Here is a 26015-nt window from a genome sequence, read left to right on the forward strand (position 1 = left end):
GTGTGTGTGTGTGTGTGTGTGTGTGTGTGTGTGTGTGTATAAAACATTATTTTTGTTCTAAAGCTTTTACCCCATTTTTCTTTTTTTCTTATTTTACATTGACAATCCACAGTGGATTATCCAGGAAACAAAATTGTAAGAAAAAAAAAGCATGTGTGTGTAGAAGATGGTGTTTTTTTGTTTTATTTTACAACCTGCTTTTTGAAGCTTGGTGCATGTTTTTAATCTTTTGGCATGCTGAGGGAATTTTTTTTTGAATGGAAGCATTTTAACGCTCTGTCCTGTACTGTAGGTTCAAATAATTCTGGCATATAGTTTAAAATCTATGTGCATCATAAACCCGCCTGTGACCCAAACAGCTGCATTTACAATGTAGTTTCAGGTGTGAGAAATTATCTTAATGAATTTAAAATGTTTTTCTGTATAATACAACAAATGCTACATTTCATTGTCTTTTCTTTCAAAGCCTTTAAATCTTAAACATGCTTATGTTGCAGGGTGGAGCTTGTGTTTTTATGAGGTAGATGTACATCTTATCAAATGCCAAATAAATTGCACCATGAAGGACGGTTCATGCGTCAGTGGGTATGAACACAGCGTCGTCTGAACTCTTGTGTTGAGCCTCATCAATCACGACATTTAGTTTTGGAGATTCCTGCAGGAAAGTCCGCTGCTGCAGGGACAAAATGTCACGGAAGATTAAGGTGGGATGCGGGGAATTCCCCTCTTAAAGGATGGAGGTTGGTGGGATACAATCCAATCCAGGGCAATCAAAGAGTCAAATAATTTAAAGAAAGCGGATATACAGTGAGTCACGAGGCAGCAGGCGGAGCGGAGATAGCGATACCCCGCTGCAGAGCATTGTGGGTGAAGAAAAGAGGCTTTGTTCACACGGGACAAGTAGTGACAGAATCACATAATCTATTCCTGCAGGAAGAGGCGCTGCTCAGTCAGGATGATGATTGAAATGTTACATCCACTTAAAGACCTATCACACTCCAACTGGAGGAGAATACCTGGCAACTAAAGCTTCATGTTGATGTGCTTCATGATTCATTATATTTCGAAAGTTACAATAATTTCAGGTTTTATTTTCAAGATACTTATGTGATAACATTTGAATAATATCCCTCTTTAATCAACTTTACTATTAGATTAAGTATTTATATTAGAAATAAATAGGATTTCCTTGACCTGCATCTTAATCTGGTAGACAATACTGGAATCAAATGGGAAACTTAAAAAGATTACAAAGTGTTTTTTCACACAGTGATACGTTTTTTCTATTTAAAAAGAATATATTTATTTTAAACTTTTTTGAGATAGAGATATTTACAGTTGGTACATTTCTACCGCCTCCTTATATGAAGCCATAACAGTATATTCTCATTTTCAACGTGAAAACATTTGAATAAATCAAAGGAAGAAAATCAAACATTTATAAGATGTCATCTCAAAAAGAAAGTTTTCTTTCTCTAAACTAAATGTTTCCTAATAATTGTTTCTTTTGAGTGTACAGTTGGTACATTTCTACAGCCTCTTTCAATATATTCTCTCTTGTGTTGCTGGACAATATTAGAATAAAAAAGGGAAACTTAAAAATGTATAACATTTTATTTTGATTTCTTTCTTATAAAACATAAATGTTTATTTGTTTACGTATTGAGAGAGATACAGCTCATGTATCTCTACAGCCTCCTTATATGGCGCTGTGTATATTATGCCCTCTTCTAATTCAGCTGACTTTCCCATGCGATGAATGGCTCTTGTTACTGGTCACTGGGCATCTATGCTGGCAGCAGTGGGGTGGGGTCCGGGGGGTGAAGCTGTGCTGCATCAATGAGCCTGTTGATCAGAAAAGACCACTAGATTGGTAATGACACGCTTCACTGATCACACCAGCACAAAATCAAACTCAGCTTTCACCTCCTACTTAAGCAGGACGCGGCTCTGATCCTCAGCCTACCTCAGATCAGCACCTGTCCCTCTGAAGTCCTCGGGCTGCGGGTCTTAAAATGGTTTGGACAGCTGCTCTCTTCTTTATTGTTGTTCCACTCGTTAACTCAGGTGAGGCTCCTGCTTACATCTCAGTGAGAGACTACATTTATTTAATGCCATTTAAAAAATCAAAAGGAAAATTACGCTTATCAACGTTTTGCTTTTTGTAATTTCCAGAAGACTACTGCTACGATGAGCCTCAGTGTGGTAAGTTACCTTTATTCTTTTTTTTTCAGACCACAGATCGGATATAATATGCTCTCTTATTCATCTCTCTATCTCATGTTCCCACTTGTTGGTGATAAATGTACTGTCCAATAGGAGACATTATTCAAATTAGGACAATTTAAGGTTGACCCTTTTTTTTTTGTATTACTTTTTAGCTGTTCTTATTGGTAACCGCTCAAAAGGCATTGTCTTGACAGTTTCCCAAGCTTAAACTTAATCTCAGTCTTAAACCTTTAAGAAAATATAGAGAAAAAAATGTAATCTTGTATCTGCTAAGGACTTGATAAAAAGCTCCAGAACAAGAATTAACTTTCAGATTCATTACTGATCGTCTTTCCTCACATAAATCCTCTAGATGTCCACTTGGAGACCACTAATGTGTCTAAAAGATCTTCTGTTCGATCTTTCATGTCTGTATTCGGTTCGTATGTGCCTTCTTCACCATCCCAGATCCTTATGCATGGGGAGACATGTACCCGTCGTGTCACCCTTTGCTTGAAGAGCTCCACTCTCCCATCAACCTGGACCACCAGATGACCAGAAACCAGTCTCTGGAGTATCTACATCTGGAGGGCTTCGATGAGATCCAAACGGGCCACTGGACACTTAAAAACGATGGACACTCTGGTAAATGTCATATGGCTTGGAAATATATCAATATTATATTATTATTTTGATATGAGACTAGATATTGTTTTAGATTCTGTACTACTGTAAGTGTAGTCTTTTGCTGCATTACTGTAAAGTGTTGTATTTTTCTGAACTTACCAGACTGTTTCAGCTCTTCAGTTATTTGTGTTTACCTGCTTTAATCATTAAATAAACATTACTGCTCAATGTGTAAAATATTTTGTGAAAGCATCAAGGATTAAACTCGTAATATCAATAGATTTAATTGGTCAAAAATAATGTCATATTTCATTTTCCTCATATTGCCCTTCCCTGAACACACCACACATCCTCTCAAGATTTAAGCATGTGTATATATTCAGTTGGTGATGGCATGTTTCTGGTTGCTCTCAGTGGTGATGGAGGTTGGCGGTGGCATGTCAGTGAGCGGTGGAGGTCTTCCAGATGTGTACCACACCATCCAGCTGCACTTCCACTGGGGGGGCCCGGCTTCCAACGGATCGGAGCACACGGTGGACGGACGCAGATACCCGATGGAGGTACAGTATGGTCAGTAGACGAGCTCTACACCATCACAAAACTGTTGCTGTGCAGCCTTTCCTTAATGTCTTTTTGTTGTTGTTGTTTTCTACTTTAGATGCACATAGTCAACATGAAGTCCATCCATCCCAATCTGACGGCGGCATTAGACGATCCAACAGGACTCGCTGTGCTTGGATTCTTCATTGATGTGAGTTTAATACACTTGTTGTAAAGTATTTGAAAGCAGTGTTAAGGAGTTTCTGACCATTACAGCTACTGAAGTATAACATGTAATTTAATTCAAATTACTCATCCAAATGTTGTTGAATGCAAAGAAGTTACATCCAGACAAAACTAAATGTAGAATATATAAAATATTGTTTTACACTGTTAAAATCTTAATTCATGTTATATTTAAGAACTTTTTACGAAAGTTTGTCATCACTCTTGTGTACAGCTTTAAAGTTTACACTGCCTGTTTTTGAATATAACCCAGTTAACAGCATTTGTTAAAAATAATTGGATGCCATAAGTTTCAAAGAATCAACATAATAATTAGACATTAAACATAATAATTACATTAGACAATTTTATTTGACTATATTTGGGGTAACTAATATCTGTCCCAACATTGTACACTACACACATCCTGATTTGTCTTCCCTTTCTTGCAGGTTGTCTATGCAGACAATGTGCACTTTGGACTCATATCACAAAAGCTGTCGTCTGTCGCTTACAAAGGTCAGAGGTCACTTTAGAAAACCATCTCCAGCCTGCTGTTTGTGTTGTTTATAACTCGTGTTCTCATCACATCTTTGCATCCTCCCCCAAGGCCAGACGACTAAAATCAAGCCGTTCCCGCTGATGAACCTGCTGCCGAAGCACAACATGAGTCAGTATTACCGTTACTATGGCAGCCTCACCACGCCCCCCTGCTCTCAGGTGGTGGTGTGGACTCTGTATGAAGTCCCCGTCTACATCTCATGGTCCCAAGTAGGTCTCTTGAGTCTTATTCTGAAAAACAAACATCTAAATGGTTTCCTGAGTGCTGTAAGTTATCCTTTATCTTTCCTCCTCAGCTGGCTCAGTTTACCTCACAGATCTTCTCCACAGAGGAGGATGCAGAGCAGGTGACGCCTCTGCAGAGAAACTTCAGACACATCCACTCCACCTTCGGACGCAAAGTGTCCGTGTCCAAAGATGCCAAACTCCTCGCGGGGGCGGCCAGGCTTCCCCTCAGCTCAGCTTTGTCTCTGCTTCAAATCATTTTGCTGGGAAGCTTCATCATCTCTGGACTCTAACGCAACTTAAGGGGATTCATATTTTTGCCACTCATTTTACCCCCAAAATGACTTTTAGATGATGTTTAGATGAAGTCTAGCAAAGATTATATATTTTAAAACATTGTGAAAAAAGTACTGTAAATGTTGATTAGTTACTAAATGTATTATGATTGTGCCCTCTCCTCTCTGCAGGGTTAGGGCATTCAGAAATGTGAAAATGTTTTGTTACTAACTTGTTCAAAATAATGTGAACTGAGGATCGAGTTGTGATGTATGCACCCTAGCTTGAAAAAGATGCAATATACGTGATTATAGCAATATAAATGTTAACAGTAAAAGAAAAATAGATGTATTTAGTCAAATAGAATAGTAAGATATAACACTAAGAGTCTCTGTCCAGCATGCTAGTTAATGTATAGCATGCTAACATTTGCTTATTCGCACTTCACACAAAGTGCATAGGAAGGTTATTATTTTTCAAAATATCATAAAACAGGAAAACATTTTAAAAAATCAATTAAAATGTTGACCTGGTGCTAAATGAAAAGTATAATATTTAAATAAAAAACAAAAATGTCAACCTCATGGTGGAGCTAGCATGGCAAAAGGGAAATAAGCGGTAATCATAAAGATGTGTTTTAAAGGATTTTTCTGTTGTGTTGGCTCGAGGTATTTTCAGAATAGCCCTAGTGTATGCAAAGTTCACTTACTGCAGCAAGTGTCTTCTAAAATCCAGCTATTTCTCTGACAGTCATTACAGGAAAACCACAGGTGTAATTATTAAAACAATAAGGGGTGAAATCCATTCAGCTTTACATGCTAAATCACTTATACCCATAATCCAGCGGAGCTGAACCATTTGTAATGAGTAACACCTGTGCTCTGTTGAAGAACACCAAGCTCATTAAGTAATGTGAAGCTAATGCTAATGAGCCGCAACTCCTGCATTCGCCATGCAAAATCTTCTGTGTTTGTGTGCAGCATTTGCATATTTGGATTGGCCAGCGTCAGTGTAAACCTGCATCATGTAGACAAGGAGATCAGGAATGCAAGAAAAATAATAAGATACGGGGATTGACAGTCTTTTCATATAATGTTTAATGTATTGAAACAATAAACGTACTATTCTGTGTCCAATGTGTTGTTGTCTTTGACTAATGAAAGACATTTGCTTTCTTTCTCTGCATTGTTTCCTTTTCTGTGAGGCGATGACTATTATGCTTCAGTGATTTGTAAATCTGTGGCTGAGGTGAGTCAGCGTCAACATAAGATGTTAAAATGACACAAACCCAGTAGGAATACCGTTTATGCTAGTGAAAAAGAAGTAAGGACATAAAGTCAAGCTGATAAATCTGAATGTTTCTCATATAAACATCAAAACAGTGCCGCAATAATACAAAACAAACAAGACATCTTCAGTTGAAAATAAATAAAATAACACAGCAGGAGAGATAATGGCTGACCAATCAGGTCACTTGCTCTGGAGGCTAGTGGTCAACATCCTCTGACTCTTATGGCCAAGAGGTGACACACACACACACACACACACACACACACACACACACACACACACACACACACACACACACACACACACACACACACACACACACACTGTAAGCCTTTCTCTGATCTGTATGTGTTTATGTGAGTCCTATGATAAGCAAAGGTGACGTCAGGATGCAGATTTTCACAAAAACAAACACAGCAGGAAACAAATGCTCTAATTTCTGCATTGTTTTGGGTTTTCTCCCCTAAAAAAACCAAAACTCTTTCATTAAGTGGCTTTCATAATAAATATTAAAATATATTGGGTAGTGGGTACCACTTCTAAGTTTTATTTAGTGGAGAAATGTCACACTATTGTGTCTGTTGTGGCTTGGGTGATATATTCCTGTATGAGTATTTGCACACACTAGCTATGTGTGTGAGTGTTTGTGAATCAATTAATCACATGATTAGCTGGTCGATCTAACCAGACACAGACTCATTGTTTTCTCAGCTGCTTCTTAGTGTTTGCATTCAGGGCTTCAATTGGGTTTATCTTTGTTGGGGGGTTTCTGTGTTGAACTTATCAAATATCAAAAGCCTTCAATTAACTTTTTTTTTTTTTTTTCTACTCACTCTATTCGATTTTTTTAAGACAGCTTATACTTTCATTATTTTTCCCAGATCTGTTCCCATACCGGGAGTCGAACCCGGGCCACCTGGGTGAAAACCAGGAATCCTAACCGCTAGACCATATGGGACAACTTTTGTGTCTTTTTTCACATTTTTCTACACACTATACTGTGACTTTTTTCCAAATGATTGACATACCATACTATGACTTTTTTTCAAATGTTTCGATAAACCATTCCACGGTTTTGTTTTCACATTTTATCAACACACTATACTATGACTTTTTCTTAACATTTCTTACATATATTACGTTTTTTTAGGACAGTTTATACTTTGATTATTTTCCGCCTATAAAACTTGTTCCCATACCGGGAGTCGAACCCGGGCCACCTGGGTGAAAACCAGGAATCCTAACCGCTAGACCATATGGGACATCTTTTGTGTATTTTTTCACATTTTTCGACACACTGTGACTTTTTTCCAAATGATTGACATAACATACTATGACTTTTTTTCAAATGTTTCGATACACCATTCCATGGTTTTGTTTTCACATTACATATATTCGATTTTTTTTAGGATAGTTTATACTTTGATTATTTTCCGCCTATAAAACTTGTTCCCATACCGGGAGTCGAACCCGGGCCACCTGGGTGAAAACCAGGAATCCTAACCGCTAGACCATATGGGACATCTTTTGTGTCTTTTTTCACATTTTTCGACACACTATACTGTGACTTTTTTCCAAATGATTGACATAAAATACTATGACTTTTTTTCAAATGTTTCGATACACCATTCCATGGTTTTGTTTTCACATTTTTCGACACATTATACTATGACTTTTTATTTTATTTCTGACATATATTCGATTTTTTTAGGATAGTTTTTACTTTGATTATTTTCCGCCTATAAAACTTATTCCCATACCGGGAGTCGAACCCGGGCCACCTGGGTGAAAACCAGGAATCCTAACCGCTAGACCATATGGGACATCTTTTGTGCCTTTTATCAAATTTTTTGACAGACTATACTGTGACTTTTTATCCAAATGATTGACATACCATACTATAACTTGTTTTCGACACACTCTACCATGGTTTTGTTTTCACATTACATATATTCGATTTTTTTTAGGATAGTTTATACTTTGATTATTTTCCGCCTATAAAACTTGTTCCCATACCGGGAGTCGAACCCGGGCCACCTGGGTGAAAACCAGGAATAGTAAACGCTAGACCATATGGGACATCTTTTGTGTCTTTTATCACATTTTTTGACAGACTATACTGTGACTTGTTATCCAAATGATTGACATACCATACTATAACTTGTTTTCAAATGTTTCGACAGACTATACCATGGTTTTGTTTTCACATTACATATATTCGATTTTTTTTTAGGATAGTTTATACTTTGATTATTTTCCGCCTATAAAACTTGTTCCCATACCAGGAGTCGAACCAGGGCCACCTGGGTGAAAACCAGGGATCCTAACCGCTAGACCATATGGGACAACTTTTTTGTCTTTTTTCACATTTTTCTACAGACTATACTGTGACTTTTTTACAAATGATTGACATAACATACTATGACTTTTTTTCAAATGTTTCGATACACCATTCCATGGTTTTGTTTTCACATTTTATCGACACACTATACTATGACTTTTTCTTAAAATTTCTTACATATATTACATTTTTTTAGGACAGTTTATACTTTGATTTATTTACCCTTATAAAACTTGTTCCCATACCGGGAGTGGAACCCGGGCCACCTGGGTGAAAACCCGGAATCCTAATCGCTAGACCATATGGGACATCTTTTGTGTCTTTTATCACATTTTTTGACAGACTATACTGTGACTTTTTATCCAAATGATTGACAAACCATACTATAACTTTTTTTCAAATGTTTCGACAAACTACAATACCATGGTTTTGTTTTCACATTTTTCGAAACACTATACTATGACTTTTTATTTTATTTCTGACATATATTCGATTTTTTTAGGATAGTTTATACTTTGATTATTTTCCGCCTATAAAACTTGTTCCCATACCGGGAGTCGAACCCGGGCCACCTGGGTGAAAACCAGGAATCCTAACCGCTAGACCATATGGGACATCTTTTGTGTCTTTTTTCACATTTTTCGACACACTATACTGTGACTTTTTTCCAAATGATTGACATAACATACTATGACTTTTTTTCAAATGTTTCGATACACCATTCCATGGTTTTGTTTTCACATTTTTCGACAGACTATACTATGACTTTTTCTTAAAATGTCTTATATATGTTCGATTTTTTTAGGACAGTTTATACTTTGATTAATTTCCCCATATAAAACTAGTTCTCATACCGGGAGTCGAACCCGGGCCACCTGGGTGAAAACCAGGAATCCTAACCGCTAGACCATATGGGACAACTTTTGTGTCTTTTTTCAAATTTTTATACACACTATACTGTGACTTTTTTCCAAATGATGACATACCATACCATGACTTTTTTTCAAATGTTTCGATACACCATTCCATGGTTTTGTTTTCACATTTTTCGACACACTATACTATGACTTTTTCTTAAAATGTCTTATATATGTTCGATTTTTTTAGGATAGTTTATACTTTGATTATTTTCCGCCTATAAAACTTGTTCCCATACCGGAAGTCGAACCCGGGCCACCTGGGTGAAAACCAGGAATCCTAACCGCTAGACCATATGGGACATCTTTTTTGTCTTTTTTCACATTTTTCGACACACTATACTGTGACTTTTTTCCAAATGATTGACATAACATACTATGACTTTTTTTCAAATGTTTCGATACACCATTCCATGGTTTTGTTTTCACATTTTTCGAGACACTATACTATGACTTTTTCTTAAAATGTCTTATATATGTTCGATTTTTTTAGGATAGTTTATACTTTGATTATTTTCCGCCTATAAAACTTGTTCCCATACCGGAAGTCGAACCCGGGCCACCTGGGTGAAAACCAGGAATCCTAACCGCTAGACCATATGGGACATCTTTTTTGTCTTTTTTCACATTTTTCGACACACTATACTGTGACTTTTTTCCAAATGATTGACATAACATACTATGACTTTTTTTCAAATGTTTCGATACACCATTCCATGGTTTTGTTTTCACATTTTATCGACACACTATACTATGACTTTTTCTTAACATTTCTTACACATATTACATTTTTTTAGGACAGTTTATACTTTGATTATTTTCCCCATATAAAACTTGTTCCCATACCGGAAGTCGAAACCGGGCCACCTGGGTGAAAACCGGGAATCCTAATCGCTAGACCATATGGGACATCTTTTGTGTCTTTTTAACATTTTTCTACACACTATACTGTGACTTTTTTCCAAATGATTGACATACCATACTATGACTTTTTTTCAAATGTTTCGATACACCATTCCATGGTTTTGTTTTCATATTTTTCGACACACTATACTATGACTTTTTCTTAAAATGTCTTATATATGTTCCATTTTTTTAGGATAGTTTATACTTTGATTATTTTCCGCCTATAAAACTTGTTCCCATACCGGGAGTCGAACCCGGGCCACCTGGGTGAAATCCAGGAATCCTAACCGCTAGACCATATGGGACATCTTTTGTGTCTTTTATCACATTTTTTGACAGACTATACTGTGACTTGTTATCCAAATGATTGACAAACCATACTATAACTTGTTTTCAAATATTTCGACACACGATACCATGGTTTTGTTTTCACATTTTTCGACACACTATACTATGACTTTTTCTTAAAATGCCTTATATATGTTCGATTTTTTTAGGACAGTTTATACTTTGATTATTTCCCCATATAAAACTTGTTCCCATACCGGGAGTCGAACCCGGGCCATCTGGGTGAAAACCAGGAATCCTAACCGCTAGACCATATGGGACAACTTTTGTGTATTTTTTCACATTTTTCGACACACTATTGTGACGGGCCCTAGGCCTTAGACTCAGGTCCCTGGTTAGCCACTCCCCAAATCAGGAGAGATTGCTGACACCTGATTTGGGTTGACTGCTCAGCTACAAGTATGGGTGCCTGAGCAGTCAGTCTCTCTCTCCTCTTGGGTAGCTTGGCTCTACTGGACCTTGGTTGGTTGGTTGGTTGGTTGGTTGGTTGGTTGGTTGGTTCTTTCTATCTATACTGATGCATGTTCACACACTGAAGGAGATATGAGTGGAGAACTAGTCCGCATTTTCAAATCTCCGCGCGTCCCTAAACAAGCTGATATCTTACAGGAAGGAAATCCAGAGCATACAATTAACCGTTAAACAATAATCCACTTTAATGGTAATATACAATGCAATACAATTAAATACATTACCATACAAGACCATATCATTTCATATGCATAATGTCAGAAGTGGGCCCACCCCTGGCCCCGGCCCACAGGCCGCCACGACGTTCCAGTCCAAGCGGCGCGAGGAGAGAGAGGCAGAACAGCAAGCTGGATAGGCTTTCATACCAAATGATACAGGAAGGGGTGGAGTTTAAGGACAACTGGTCGTCTTTTCCAGTCATCTCAAACAAACACCTCTGACCCTCACTGTCTCCAGCCTCCACACATACACACATCCCCCCATCACATTCCAGAGACCACAGTGGGGTCTTGCTCCAGCTCCCCCACAGCAATAAAACCCTTAACAGGCCTTTATCTACCGCCATTTTAGTCCTCACATTTATGAAAGGATGAAACAGATAAATCAATATAAAACACAAACACAGGTATTGTTTGAACAGTATTCACTTAACTGCTACTATTTGATAATTAACAGAGGAACTCAAAGGACCTCCTTTAATATCTGGAAATTGCAACAAGACTTTCTGACATTTTCAAATGTAACACACTTCTTAAATATCAGATGCTGCAATCCCCCTTTTGCACTCTCCTAAAAGAGTGCAACTTACACAAGGCACTTGAAACATAACTATTGTCATTCCTCTCCAATATCATCAGAAACTGAGATCCAAAGTATTTGAAATCGTGAAGGAACAGAACATCACTTCCCATGGCAGTGAAGGAACCATGAGGGGGCAGCTGAGTGCCAAGAAGCGGTCTCCTGGTGGTGAATCATCAGCCCGCCTGCCCGCCCCCCCCCCAAAGGAATAGCCCACACGACAGCTGATAGGGAGGGACTGCTGGATGGATGTCCTCGAGGTCCTTCTCCTCCAGTCCGCTGATGACAGCATCCGAGTCGACCTCCATGACGAGAGCCAGATCCGTCCTGGGTCCTCGCAGGTGTTTTCCCGACCGCACACTGGCTCCAGTGGTACCCGTTGTCCCCCTTTCCTTGTAGACGGACGGCATTGGATGTCCTCTGGGTCACTCGGTCGGGGCCGGAGAGCCTGGGGTTGACAGTCAGCCTCCTGCGTCTCGGGTCCCCCTTTTGGCATCCACAACCTGTGTGGAGAAATCTGATACAAATCCCTCAAGCCTACGCTCCGGGCTCTGGGGCCCTCGGCTGTTTGACCCACCAGTGCGTGGCCACTTGGATCCTGTTGGTGGGGTGTCTTAAAACAACAGACGTCTGTGCACAGGTTTTCTAAATTAATTGTGCAGCTTCAGAATCTTAATACTTGGACTGTGCCAACTAAATAAGAACCCCAACATCTTTAGGTAAACTAAATAACATATTTCAATAGCTCTGAATTTCTGACAAGCATCTGTGTTTATTTTTAAATGAAATCCTTGAGATCCCATTAAAAATCTAAATATGATTTGAACTGCTAATGTTTCTGGTAAAGAAACACACTAATGTTATGGATTCAAAAACAACCAAAATCACAATACTAACAAAGTGAATGGCTTCCTGGTGATACTGCTTCTACCCGTCAGTGCTTAGATATTATCCTACTGAAAAAATGAATACAGAATTCCAACAAACTGTCATCAAATGTCTTTCTATTATAAATGTAGATGAAATGTATATCCCCATAATGACCTAAACAATAAAGTCTATGGCTCTTACTTCTATACCAGGCTAGTTACATGATGTTGTCTGTTGAAACATTACTCACAGGTCAGCTTCTTCAATTTTCCATTCTGGACTTACATCTCTCCCAGCAGCCCCTTGGCCACTGATTCTTTATCTGTGTTACCTGCTATAATTCAATCAATATTAGAGACATGTCAACATTCATCAAACAGTGTGTTATCCCCAAATATGGAGCAGGTCAATTCTAAAACTGTCAATCAATGGTCAGATTGAACAATGGAGTTGGGCCAGCCGGTTCCTTTCAGTCCCTAAATGAAAAATGTACATTGTAAAGTTTACACTCCCCCTTTTTTACACATTATCTCATGTGTAAACAAAAACCTGTATGGGAAGAAAACCTTCAGGTCATAATGGATTATAAGACAATACCAAACATTTTTCCCAAATGTACATCCATTATTTCCACAGTAAACACTTGAGAGGGTTTCTCTCCATCATTCAGTCCTAAAAGAAACAGAATTCCAAATGTCATAGTTTGAGTTTCACATTCTTCAAACCGCCACCTCCTGTGGGAGTGAAATATCATCAAGCAGATTAGATACGGTTTCCCCTTTTGTGCAATGTTAGGAAACCTCTCATTTCACACATTATTATCACACAAAAATAATGTGTTAGTCCAAAACATGCTTGATTAGTCATCGTTTTAAATCATGCAGTTGCACTGATCAGGTGCAGACATACACACACTCACACTCACACTGTCAGGTTGTAAAGTCAGGTTTGGTCAGGTTCACCGCAGAGTCAGTCATTGACAGTGCCTTCCCAAGTTACCCTGTCGGTCAGTTGGTCTCAGTCTTTTTGGCCATGTGTCGTGCTCTGCAGAGACTTTGATGTTCCAGCACAGGCCAGCATCCTCCGTCTATAAAAATCTGTATATATGGAGCGCCATCATTTATTAATTCACAATTACAACTATAATGTTCAAGATATCTCCAACCCCTCCTTGCTGTTTCCCACATTCCCTGAAAAGTGTCTAGCCAAAAAGATGTCACTTCCTTATTGTACTATTACTATTACTGCAATTCATTTACACCTAATTAGTATTAAAATGACTAATAGATCTATTTCAGAAACATGTGTACATCACTATCTTGTGTCAAAACATTACTAGGATCTGTAAAGATCTGCTATGTATTCCATAACTCATTCTATCAATTTATCTTCAATTCTGGTGCACTTAAAGAACAATGTTACCCTCTTTAACAGTGCGTGGAACTCTGGGTGTCTGAACATGAAACCAGTACCTCAAATTGAAATACTATATTTCGTTTAGAACCAGCTTTCCCTTCAACATGACCTATATAAATAAATATGTATCTGATCTTATAGAGCTGTTACTAAAACTCTCCCTTTGAACTGATCAATACTGTAACAAATTAAAACACTACCAAATTCACACACGAATAAAAAGTCCAGTGCATACTTCCTTCATGCCCCCCTTTTCCTATCAGTGTGTTTTAGACTGATTTTCCACTTCACTTTAATAGTTCTCCTCTTTTCCGCTATTTTTATTTACCAATTGACTAATTTATGGTCAATACATCTTCTTATCTTCACTTATTTATATTTATCTTTTGTTCATGATAACAATGGTATAACAACCACACGTCCTCAATTCTGGTCCACCTAAAAATCAATGTTAAACTCTTTAGCAGTGTGTGGAACCCTGGATGTCCGAACATGCAACAATTACTCCCTCCTTTATCAAGGATTTAAAAACAGAAGTCATTTCATATTTCCTATGGTAATAACCATGCTACAATGGTGAAATCAATTATTTAGATTGGAATACTATATCTAGCTTGGCACCAGCTCTCCCTTTAACATTATCCATACAGATAAAGATTTGTCTTATAGAGTGGTTCCTAAAACTATCCCACTACTTTATTCACACGTGAATAAAAAATGTCAAAGAATATTTTGTTAACATGATGAAAAGATTGAAGAATATGGTTGTACTCTGTCATGTGGCCCCCTTTAACCCTCAGTGTGTTCTCATTTTACTCTAATAGTTTACTGCTATTTTTAATTTAATAAATCTTTCTGTCTTTACGTATTTATGCTTTAAATGTGCGTTTTGTGAATAAGTGTGTTTATGTGTAAACTCACTCATTCCCGTTCTCCTTTTCTCCTCCTCTGGTTTTCTCAAGCCGTGACCCCGGCCTCCTCACTTCTAATCGACCATGCCAACTCCTCTGATTCTGTGTTCTCTTCAGTCCATCAGCTGTAACTTCATCCGCTGTAACTCTTTTAGGCAGCCATTGGCCCAGTTACATCTGCATCCCCCATCATGCCAATGTTCTTGCACTGCTTTGCATTTCATCTCCTCCTTTACAGTCTCCCTGCTGTTTTTATAGAGGGCGGATTCTGCTCTCATGTCCCACACTTTGTTCTTGTGCTCAGCTTGGAACTTCATGGTCCCGTCTGAGGGACTGATGAGCGTAGATCTCTGCCTGTCAGCATGCTGTTTGGTTCTGGATGCCACAGGTGGAGATAGTTCTGGCTGCAGTCTTGTTGTTGTTGTTTCAGCTCTGGTTCTCTGTCTGTTCGATGGAGAAGGAGGAGTCTCCTGTTGGGTTAGGTATTTTGTCTGCTTGGAGGGTCGGGATCATAGCCTTTTCTAACTCAGAGGGGGAGTCCAGGTCTCGGGATGCATTACCTTTAAAAAAAATCTAGCACACTGAGGTTAAATAAATCCAACCCTTTCCACTCTGACTCTTTCTAATCATACTATCTGTCTTAATTGTTAAATGCCATCTAAACAACATAATTGATGTCTACTAATGATATCACAAAAACTCACTCTAAAAATTGTTTCATCCATTGCTACATATTTACCCAACATAACTCTTTCAGGAAACCATTTTGTCCTATACATTGAAAAACGTACATGTTTCCAGCATCACATATTCCACACACTACGAAAGAACATCTACATATTTTCTCCAATATTTTAAGCTAGTTTCTATAACAAGATTATCATGTGTGACATAATAATTAGATGTCTTGTTTGCTAACCAAGAATGTTAAACTTTAAAATCTCTTTTGGCCAGTTGAAGTCCTGCTTACTTCATCTTTAAACTCTTCTTTAATTTGAAACCAAAAAAGGTCTTCCTTCTCCACCATGATCCTATCTCTATATCAAAGTCCAGACAAACTGATGATTTATCTTTAGAAACCATGAGGAATGACTCATAAAACACTATTCTCCCTTAATTCAGTTCTAAATCAAATGAGCCAGACAGGAAACCCCCTTTAACCACTTGCTTATTCTATTATCTAAGTTGTGTTACAAGCAGGTTAGATCTGTAATGAATTAAAATCAATATTTAAAGTTCAATATATTGTTAAGCAAATTACTGTTTTATTGTGAAGGCCTCTCTGGCGAACAGCGGCCTTTGGCTTTTATTTTGAAAGGCCGTTCCGGAACAGTGAGTCCGATTTCTAGAAACACGGCAAGTTAACAATCGTTCTAATGCATTAACTATAGTCGTGAAAGAGACAAGGAGGGGGAAGGCGTGTGGAAGCAAGCAATGAACTGAAAATGCCACCAATCCTCTGTTTTAACGTGATGGCGCACATTGAAAACCGAAGCGGGCATAAGCACCCCTGTCATAACTGACAAGCGTTCAAAAACCCTTCTGCTTATCACTTAGGCTACTACTCTTTGTTTTATTCATAACCTAAAAATACAATTGTGATGAATAGCTTGCTCTTGTACAATTACATTTACCAACATAAAACAAGGTCTTTACTAATCAACAATGACAACCTACATACAAGCCTTGTCTTTCGCTCCCTGTTTGACTCCACTTAAAATCAATCTCTTAATCTGTTCCCATTGCTCCCTGGAACTCCCTGGAACTTCAGAATTGTCTTTACTTTTCTGATGTTCCATTTTGACTTCGCTTTTATTTATCTGACTTAGTCGTTAACGTGCTTCCCCCCCTTTCAGCCACTAGATGGCAGCAGCAGAGCACAAATGAGCTTCACTCTTCTGAGTGCATTGTCTGTGCTCACACAATTATTTTAGGTAAAAATCACACAGATTTATTCCCCGTACAGTTTGTCCAGCTTGATAACGTGCTTCATATGTCGTCACGCAGGACTCTCTGTCTACCTTGCGATCAACGTTATGTTTACGTCAGCCTTTCAAATTAATGTTTACAGACAAGGGAAACGAGAGCCGGTTCCCGTCACATGGTGACGTTTGCTTTCTCTCCCCTGAATTGAACAAATAGTAGACCGCTGGCACTTTAGCTTATGGCGTCAGTCTGCTATTGAACCTCAGTTTTAAACGGCGACTCGATCTGATATATCGAGTGTCCAGGTTTCGTCGTGTAGGAATTTCACCTCACAGCCCACGAACTGCATCGTTTCCACGCCACTCAGGAATAAACGACCTAAGATCCACGCCAAACCGCTTCATATCTCGTCACGCAGGACTCTCTGTTTACTTTGCGATCAACGTTCACGTGTTTTATATAACTTTCCTAACATAGTAAAAATATGCATTGTATATTCCATTTAAACTTCAAAAACACTCTGAAACGCCTACAGACAATCCTACAGTTTTGTTACCTTATATGTAGCTGCAGGGCTCTGCGATTGTCTGAGGTGTCTAAAAGTGTTTGTTCCCGACCCAGTCTGGTCATCTGAATCCTTCCACAGCTCTGTTTATTCAGAAACGTCGGGTCACCATTTGAAGGAGATATGAGTGGAGAACTAGTCCGCATTTTCAAATCTCCGCGCGTCCCTAAACAAGCTGATATCTTACAGGAAGGAAATCCAGAGCATACAATTAACTGTTAAACAATAATCCACTTTAATGGTAATATACAATGCAATACAATCAAATACATTACCATACAAGACCATATCATTTCATATGCATAATGTCAGAAGTGGGCCCACCCCTGGCCCCTGCCCACAGGCCGCCACGACGTTCCAGTCCAAGCGGTGCGAGGAGAGAGAGGCAGAACAGCAAGCTGGATAGGCTTTCATACCAAATGATACAGGAAGGGGTGGAGTTTAAGGACAACTGGTCGTCTTTTCCAGTCATCTCAAACAAACACCTCTGACCCTCACTGTCTCCAGCCTCCACACATACACACATCCCCCCATCACATTCCAGAGACCACAGTGGGGTCTTGCTCCAGCTCCCCCACAGCAATAAAACCCTTAACAGGCCTTTATCTACCGCCATTTTAGTCCTCACATTTATGAAAGGATGAAACAGATAAATCAATATAAAACACAAACACAGGTATTGTTTGAACAGTATTCACTTAACTGCTACTATTTGATAATTAACAGAGGAACTCAAAGGACCTCCTTTAATATCTGGAAATTGCAACAAGACTTTCTGACATTTTCAAATGTAACACACTTCTTAAATATCAGATGCTGCAACACCCACACACTACACACATAACTGATTAACTGACTTCATAGTTAATTAATTTCTTTAAATAAATGCACTGCAATTGGATGAATCATGTGTGGTCTCCTTCCTTTGTCCGTCCTTGAGCCAGGGCGTGACATGGGGGCTCGTCTAAAGTCAAAAGTCAAATTTTGACATACATTTTGTCGGTATGAATTTTCTGTACTAATTTAGGTTGGAGTATCACACATGGATGTAGTTGTTTTGGAGAGCTTTATTATAATCTAGTTTGGGCCAGTTTTCTTTGAGGTAAACATGCTAAATGTTTGGTGTGGCATGTGACTGATGTTCTCCTCTGTGAGGCCAAGCAGCAGGTTCTAATAGAGAGTCTGTTGTCGGGGGTTGGGTTTAGTGTGACAGAGAAAGTGGCTAGAGCAGTTGTCTCGGGATCACGTCCATGGTTTCTTGTGGGGTCGCTGTGTATACAGTTGCTTTCCAGTGCCACTGGGTTTCAGTGAATAAATACCCGCCACAAGTATCTGTACCAAGACTAGGTATGAGTTTAGTCAGATAAGGGACATACTCTAATGAGTTAGTTGAGCATTGGGAGTCACCAGTTGTTGTTGCATAGTGTAAAGGTTTGGTGTATGTTACCTCAATGTGGTTATCTAGGTTGCTAGATTTTTGTGGTTTGATATGGCTAACATTGTGGAAGATTTTGTTCAGTGTCAGTGTCCTGAGTTGTTGGAGCAATGTACAAAGCAGCAGTTGTTGAAGATTGCTCATTATTACTCTGTTGATTTTGATTCCAAGCAAACAAAGGAAACCCTGAAAAGTGTTATAAAGGCTCATTTGCTAGACTGTGCGGTACTGATGGACAGGGGAGGTAAGAGCATTGTCACTAATTATTTGTCTGGCTTAACATTTGAACAACAGAAAGAATGGTTGATTCTTGAAAAAGAGGTGGAACAAATCAAATACAAAAAGGAACAAATGAAACTGGATTTGGAACTGCAAAAATTGGCTTTGATTAGGGCAGGTAAAATGTCTGCATCGGCATTGAATGAGGAACTTGTAAGTTCACACTTTGATGTTGCAGGTAATTTACTGTTGTTACCAAAGTTTAATGAAAATGATATAGACACTTTTTTTTGTCTGTTTGAGCATGTTGCAGATTCAAGGGGCTGGCCTGATGAGGACAGAACTTTAATGTTGCAGTGTGTGTTTACAGGTAAAGCACAAGAAGCCTACTCCGCTTTATCTTCTGATGCCTGTAAAGATTATGATATGGTGAAATCGTCTGTTTTGAAGGCTTATGAGTTGGTGCCTGAAGCGTACCGCCAACGTTTTAGAGACTGGCGAAAGAGTGGTAACAAAACACATGTGGAATTTACACGGGATTTGATCTTGCATTTCAAGCGCTGGTACTCTTCTTCTGGGGTAAAAACATTGGATCAGTTATGTGATTTAATCATTCTGGAGCAGTTGAAACAGTCGGTCCCTGAGAACATTGCAACCTATATTAATGAACATAAAGTAACATGTCCTAGGGAGGCAGCAGTACTAGCTGATGAGTGTGTTGACGCACAGGCGCATCTTTGGTGAGCGTTATGAAAGGAATGAATCTCAGAGAGCAGGATCTTTGTCCCCAAAGTTTGCACAGCATCCTAATGGCACAAGCAATGCAAATGTGTGTAATTATTGCCATCAACAGGGTCATTGGAAAAAAGAATGTCCTTTGCTAGAGGGGAAAAGCAACAATTTTCATGTGAAGTCAGTTGGTTTGGCTACAACTGTTCATAATCCCAGAGTTGGTGAAACAGAAGTCTTGGCTCCATTGCAAATGCAGGGTAAGGCAATTGATATCTCAGAGGTTGAGTCGGGTTATGCTTCGTTTATGTCTGACGGTTTCGTAACCCTAGTTGGGAGTGACAAGAAAGTTCAAGTCAGGATTTTGAGGGACTCAGGCGCTTTGAATACTTTGGTGAGGGAGGCCATCTTGCCTTTTTCTCCAGATTGAGACACGGGGGGCTGTGTTCCAGTTCGAGGGATTGGTCTGCAATCCATTTCTGTGCCTGAGCATAAACTGTTTCTGTCCTGTGATTTGGTCCAGAGAAGTGGAGGTTGGTGTTCGTCCAGAGTTGCCCGTGACTGGAGTGGACATCATTTTGGGAAATGACCTGGCAGGTGTTTGGCCAGATCATGCAAAGCCATTCAGGGGTAACAAAATAAACATTGAAGGAAAGAGTTTTCATGTTAGAGGCGAGGACTGGTTTTGTACTGATAAGTGTGGAATGATGAACTTTGCTAGAAGAAACAGTTGTTACAGATGTGGCAGGAAGAAACCCATGAGGGCACAGATGATGAAAGCTGGAAGAACAGATAGTTGGAAAACTCTGGCTGGGAGGAGCAGGGGTCTCTTCAGTGTATATGATTGGAAGTGCAAAACATGTGGCAATGTCAATTGGGCTAGAAGGTCAGAGTGCAACATTTGTAACACACGGAAGTATGTGAAAGAGAGCTACAGTAACCTCTTTGGGTAAGATGGGGCAGGCAAGGGGAGCTTCGTCCCAGTCTTCTTGAAGTGTTGGCCGTACAGGCATTCCCTGTTTCGTCCACTAAGCAGCAGTAGTTGCTTTTCCTGGGGTTAGGCTATAATGATTGCAGATTTTGTGCAAATTTCGGTAGTCACCTCAGGTACTTTTTGTCATAGTTCCTTCTTTGCCTAGTATCACTTTTGATAGGCTTATAATGCAGTTTTTATGTGCTCTGAGACGTGTTACTCAGATTTATGAATTGGAAGAAAATGTTGTGTCTAATATTCTTGTTTTGTTTCAGGATCTGAGGTGCTACCTCATTCTTAAGGGGGGAGGTGTGACGGCCCCTAGGCCTTAGACTCAGGTCCCTGGTTAGCCACTCCCCAAATCAGGAGAGATTGCTGACACCTGATTTGGGTTGACTGCTCAGCTACAAGTATGGGTGCCTGAGCAGTCAGTCTCTCTCTCCTCTTGGGTAGCTTGGCTCTACTGGACCTTGGTTTGTTTGTGTGTTCTTTCTTTATATACTGATGCATGTTCACACACCCACACACTACACACATAACTGATTAACTGACTTCATAGTTAATTTAGTTTCTTTAAATAAATGCACTGCAATTGGATGAATCATGTCTGGTCTCCTTCCTTTGTCCGTCCTTGAGCCAGGGCGTGACACTATACTGTGACTTTTTTCCAAATGTTTCGATACACCATTCCATGGTTTTGTTTTCACATTTTTCGACACACTATACTATGACTTTTTCTTAAAATGTCTTATATATGTTCGATTTCTTTAGGGCAGTTTATACTTTGATTATTTTCCCCATATAAAACTTGTTCCCATACCGGGAGTCGAACCCGGGCCACCTGGGTGAAAACCAGGAATCCTAACCGCTAGACCATATGGGACATCTTTTGTGTCTTTTATCACATTTTTTGACAGACTATACTGTGACTTTTTATCCAAATGATTCACATACCATACTATAACTTCTTTTCAAATATTTCGACACACTATACCATGGTTCTATTTCGTATAAGGCTTCGCCCTCTAAGGCTATCGCTATTGGGTAAACCCCACTGCACGTGTGCAGCACTGACATACTTATTCCACGCCCACCTACGACGTGGGCCCCACCTCCGGTCTCACTTCCGTATAAATAGGAAGTAGGCCCTACAATCCGCTCCTACTTTTCTTCAGCACTCCGTTGCAGAAGCATTGACAGGAAAAACAAGTTCTTTTAAGAGCTAAAAGAGCAAACATTCCTGGTTCCCCTGGGCCCATCCTCCCTCTCCTCCGGACGGGGGAAACAGGGTGGGGGCCCAGTGTCAACCCGACATATGAGTTACGACCGGAGCTCACGGTGTGAGTTTTCCCGGGGATTAGAGCACGCAAACGCTGCTCTCACTCCCCAGGTGTCGTGCACTCATTGTGTCCATCTCCCTCGGGCCCACAGGCAGTGGAGAGCGGACGCTCTCGTTGCTGAGGATGATTGGCTGGTCCAGGAGTTTTTACTCCCTTTATTTATTGGATCCGAGTGGCGGGCAGCAGTCAGGCGACTCCTTCCCCTCCATTCACGGATCACCAGGTGGAGGAACTCCCGGAGATCATCGGAAAGGCAACCGCCTAATGAGATCTCCCGGTTCAGGAGAGCTCTCCTCCGGATGACATAAAGCTGCATAAGCGGCTGCCTCACAGCCTGTCGGTTGTTAGGCAGCAAGGCTTACGGCTAAAACCAGCTGTCTTTAAAACCTGTCGGTTAATTAGACAGCCCGGGTTTGTTTCCTATGTCACAGATGTGCCTCCATACGCACCGCCGCTCATTCCTCAAGCAGGTTTGAGCGTGAACCTCAATGTCCGTTTTACGAGTTTTAAAAGCTCCTAAATGGCGACATGAGGAGAGCCTCTGTGTAATACAGCGTGGGGAGGTGCAACAGACAGCGGGGCTCGCCGTTTGAGCCGGCTGTAATTAAGTAAGTAAGTAAAACTTTATTTATATAGCACTCTTCTCAACACGGATGTACAAAGTGCTTTACAGTACAGTACACAGGACACAATTCACAGTACAACTATAAAATGTAGAATAAAAGGCATAAAACGGCAGCAGCCGGCTGTTAAGTAACCAGCCGGTTACTTAACAGCAGGGCTTGACGGTTAAACCTGATGCTCCTAAACCTGTCGGTTATAGGCAGCACAGGTTTTTTACTCTGTCTCAGATGTGCCTATACTACACACGGTCGTAATGAGCCTAGGGCTGTTATTACGCACTGTGTGAATAGCACTGCACACACCTCCGCTCATTCCCTCAGCGGGTTTGAGCGTGAACGCGCCTCAATGTCCAGTTTACGAGCCTTCTCCGAAACAGAGACAGGATGAGAGCCGATGTGAGATGCAGCGTGTGGAGGGCCCCTCACAGCCTTTTTCGGTCCGGCCCCTATTGGGCTGCTTCACAGGCAACGGCGGTGAGGGCTCTGACGTGGCTCGTCACCATGACAACCACAGCACATCCAAACCAGGTGTGCGCTCTCAGAGTATTACTCAGAGTGGCAACACGTGTATTCGATGGACAGATTGATAATAATAAGCAGCAAGCTCACCGGGTAAGCCGGCTGCCCCTAACCTGTCGGTTATAGGCAGCATGGCTCGCTGCATAACCGACTGTCTTTAAAACCTGTGGGGTTTTAGACAGCTCGGATTTTTTTCCTCTGTCCCAAACCTACCTCCTACACACGGTCGTAATGAGCCACGAGTGCCATCATTACAGTGTGGACAGCACTGCACACACCTCCGCTCATCCCTTAGGGGTGTTGAGCGTGAACGCACCTTAAATGTCCGGTTTACGAGCCTTCTCCTAAACGCGACATAAGGAGAGCCTGTGTGAAATGCAACGTCTGGAGGGCTCTGGCGTGGCTCGTCACCATGACAACCACAGCACATCCAGAGCAGGTTCGCGCCTTGAGGACGGCGTGTGGGTTATATGGACAGAGGGAAGTTAATATGCAGCAAGGCTCCCCGGTTTAAGCCAGCTGCCAATAGCCTATTGGTTACTTGGCAGCATGGCTCGCTGCCTAAGCCGGCTGGGTTTTTTAACTTATCGGTTAATAAAACAGCTGGGCTTGCTATTCAAGTCCATCTACCGTAAACTTTTTGGGTTTAGGCAGCATGGATTTTTCCTCTATCTCAGACACTTCCTACCCACGGTCGTAATAAGCCCACGGAGGGCCATTATTACGCCTCGTGTGGACAGCACTGCACACACCTCCGCTCATCCCTTAGTGGGGTTGAGTGTGAACACGCAGTTTACGAGTATTCGCCTAAACGACGACATATTGAGAGCCGGTGTGGAATGCAGCATGTGGAGGGCTCTGGCATGGTTTGTTACCAACCACAGCACATCCAGAGAATGTACACCCGGCACTATCAGAGTACTGTATGGTACTCAGGGGGGCGGCGAGTATGTCTGATGGACAGATGGATGAGAGGCGGATGGGCAGAGGGTAGTCTCTGCAATTCGCCTCTCCCCCCCCCGCAGTTCTACGGGATACAGGAAGTCCTGTCATCCCAAGAACAGTGTCTCGCGCTCCGTGCAGAGCGTCAGGAACTCTGGTTAAAGAAAGCCTTTTCCCGGGGTTCCTCAAAGGGAAGAAAATCAGGGGTTTTTACTCCCGCTATTTTCTGGTCCCGAAGGAGACGGGGCGGGGGGAATGAGACCCATTACTTCCATATAACCATCATCCCAAAACACAGGAGATTCTTGCGTTTTTCATTCCAGGGAATATCGTACCAGTCAATCGACTGCCGTTCGGATATTCACTGGCTCCACGCACTTTTGCAAAGTGTGTGGAGACGGCGCTGGAGCCGCTATGCAGAGGAGGGATGAGAGTGTTATTTTATCTGGACGACCTGCTGTTGCTGGCTCGCTCCAGAGAGAAGCTGCTTTACAGACAGTACAACTCATATCTCACCTGTCAAGCCTGGGTTTCATAATCAATTGGGAGAGAGCTGTCCTCTTCCATCCCAGATCATCATGTATCTGGGAATGGAATTCAACTCAGCCCGCATGAGAGCAGGACTCTCACAGCGGAGAGTGGAGAATCTGACAGCTCTCCTCAGGCGCGTCACACCCGGCAGGGTGGTGACAGCCCTTTCCGTGATGCAGCTGTTGGGCATGATGTCAGCTGGTCACGTGGTGATCCCCCTGGGTCTCCTTTACATGAGGAGACTTCAGAGGTGGTTCATTCGCCTGCGCATCGACCCCATGCGTCAGAGGAGACGCAGGGTGTGCGTTCCTCCATCCGTAGGTTTAGATCTGACCTACTGGAAAAATCCCCACATCCTGTCGGTGGGGGTTCCCCTCGGCAGAGTGACGTCACACACCTCGGTGTTTACAGACGCATCGCTCTCAGGGTGGGGAGGAACATGCATGTCGCAGGCAGTGGGGGGACAGTGGCCGCCGCACATGTCCCTTCATATAAACGCGCTGGAATTACTCGCCGTATGGAGAGTAATTCAGCACTTTGCCCCGTTGCTGTGGAATCATCATGTGATGATTCGGACAGACAACAAAACGGCGGCAGCCTACATAAATCGTCAGGGAGGTGTACGATCAGCGCAGCTGCTGGATACAGCCAGGCGGCTGTTGTGCTGGGCGCGCACACACATGCTCTCGATCAGAGCAGTGTATATTCCCGGCGAGCTGAACAGAGGAGGTCCTCAACAAGGGGACTGGAGCCTCCACCCCGAGCTGGTCTCCCAAGTGTGGAGCAGGTTCGGGACAGCAGAGGTGGATCTGTTCGCTGCTCGCGGGAACGCGCAGTGTGATCTCTGGTTCTCCCTGAGAAGGCAGGATCACCCCCCTCTGGGGGTGGACGCGTTCGCACACAGACCTTGGCCCAGAGTGTTACTGTACGCTTTCCCACCAGTCCCTCTGATCCCTCGGTTCCTGGACCGAGTGCAGGAGGAGCGTGGCGTGACCCCGTGGCGTGTCCCCTGCCTCTCGTGCTGTCATTCCTCCAGCTGTTGCTGGACAGGAAATTGGCCCATAGCACGATAAAAACGTATGCGGCTGCCATCTCGTCATGCCATGTAGGGTTTGGGGTCAGCACGGTGTTTAGTCACCCGCTGACAAAACGTTTCCTACGAGGAGTACAGAGACTCAGACCGGTATCACGCGCTTTAGCGCCTCAATGGGATTTGGCTGTAGTGCTGTGCGCACTAGGTAAAGCCCCTTTTGAACCGCTGGATCAAGTTCCCCTGAAGTTTC

The 26015-nt window shown here is 41.4% G+C and overlaps 1 protein-coding gene and 11 non-coding genes across 12 annotated transcripts; 1 reads left to right on the plus strand and 11 right to left on the minus strand.

The window, feature by feature from the left end:
• The first annotated feature begins 1821 nt into the window (after positions 1-1821).
• car15 (carbonic anhydrase 15) lies at positions 1822-5793 on the plus strand. The gene is made up of 8 exons (XM_034096131.1): positions 1822-2067; positions 2176-2205; positions 2677-2853; positions 3250-3395; positions 3494-3586; positions 4053-4119; positions 4211-4371; positions 4458-5793. Exons 1-8 carry the CDS (start codon positions 2016-2018, stop codon positions 4677-4679), a joined length of 948 nt encoding a protein of 315 aa, XP_033952022.1. The 5' UTR covers positions 1822-2015; the 3' UTR covers positions 4680-5793.
• Positions 5794-6838: 1045 nt separating this feature from the next.
• Positions 6839-6910, minus strand: trnae-uuc (transfer RNA glutamic acid (anticodon UUC)). The gene has a single exon. It is a non-coding gene; the product is annotated as a tRNA-Glu (tRNA).
• Positions 6911-7142: 232 nt separating this feature from the next.
• On the minus strand, positions 7143-7214 carry trnae-uuc (transfer RNA glutamic acid (anticodon UUC)). The gene has a single exon. It is a non-coding gene; the product is annotated as a tRNA-Glu (tRNA).
• Positions 7215-7401: 187 nt separating this feature from the next.
• trnae-uuc (transfer RNA glutamic acid (anticodon UUC)) lies at positions 7402-7473 on the minus strand. The gene has a single exon. It is a non-coding gene; the product is annotated as a tRNA-Glu (tRNA).
• A 230-nt stretch (positions 7474-7703) lies between these two features.
• trnae-uuc (transfer RNA glutamic acid (anticodon UUC)) lies at positions 7704-7775 on the minus strand. Its single transcript has one exon. It is a non-coding gene; the product is annotated as a tRNA-Glu (tRNA).
• A 1060-nt stretch (positions 7776-8835) lies between these two features.
• On the minus strand, positions 8836-8907 carry trnae-uuc (transfer RNA glutamic acid (anticodon UUC)). The gene has a single exon. It is a non-coding gene; the product is annotated as a tRNA-Glu (tRNA).
• Positions 8908-9138: 231 nt separating this feature from the next.
• On the minus strand, positions 9139-9210 carry trnae-uuc (transfer RNA glutamic acid (anticodon UUC)). The gene has a single exon. It is a non-coding gene; the product is annotated as a tRNA-Glu (tRNA).
• Positions 9211-9440: 230 nt separating this feature from the next.
• trnae-uuc (transfer RNA glutamic acid (anticodon UUC)) lies at positions 9441-9512 on the minus strand. The gene has a single exon. It is a non-coding gene; the product is annotated as a tRNA-Glu (tRNA).
• A 231-nt stretch (positions 9513-9743) lies between these two features.
• trnae-uuc (transfer RNA glutamic acid (anticodon UUC)) lies at positions 9744-9815 on the minus strand. The gene has a single exon. It is a non-coding gene; the product is annotated as a tRNA-Glu (tRNA).
• Positions 9816-10349: 534 nt separating this feature from the next.
• Positions 10350-10421, minus strand: trnae-uuc (transfer RNA glutamic acid (anticodon UUC)). The gene has a single exon. It is a non-coding gene; the product is annotated as a tRNA-Glu (tRNA).
• A 231-nt stretch (positions 10422-10652) lies between these two features.
• On the minus strand, positions 10653-10724 carry trnae-uuc (transfer RNA glutamic acid (anticodon UUC)). The gene has a single exon. It is a non-coding gene; the product is annotated as a tRNA-Glu (tRNA).
• A 10864-nt stretch (positions 10725-21588) lies between these two features.
• On the minus strand, positions 21589-21660 carry trnae-uuc (transfer RNA glutamic acid (anticodon UUC)). Its single transcript has one exon. It is a non-coding gene; the product is annotated as a tRNA-Glu (tRNA).
• Between the last annotated feature and the right edge of the window lie 4355 nt (positions 21661-26015).

This window comes from Pseudochaenichthys georgianus, chromosome 12, assembly GCF_902827115.2.
Source record: "Pseudochaenichthys georgianus chromosome 12, fPseGeo1.2, whole genome shotgun sequence".
Taxonomy (NCBI): domain Eukaryota; kingdom Metazoa; phylum Chordata; class Actinopteri; order Perciformes; family Channichthyidae; genus Pseudochaenichthys; species Pseudochaenichthys georgianus.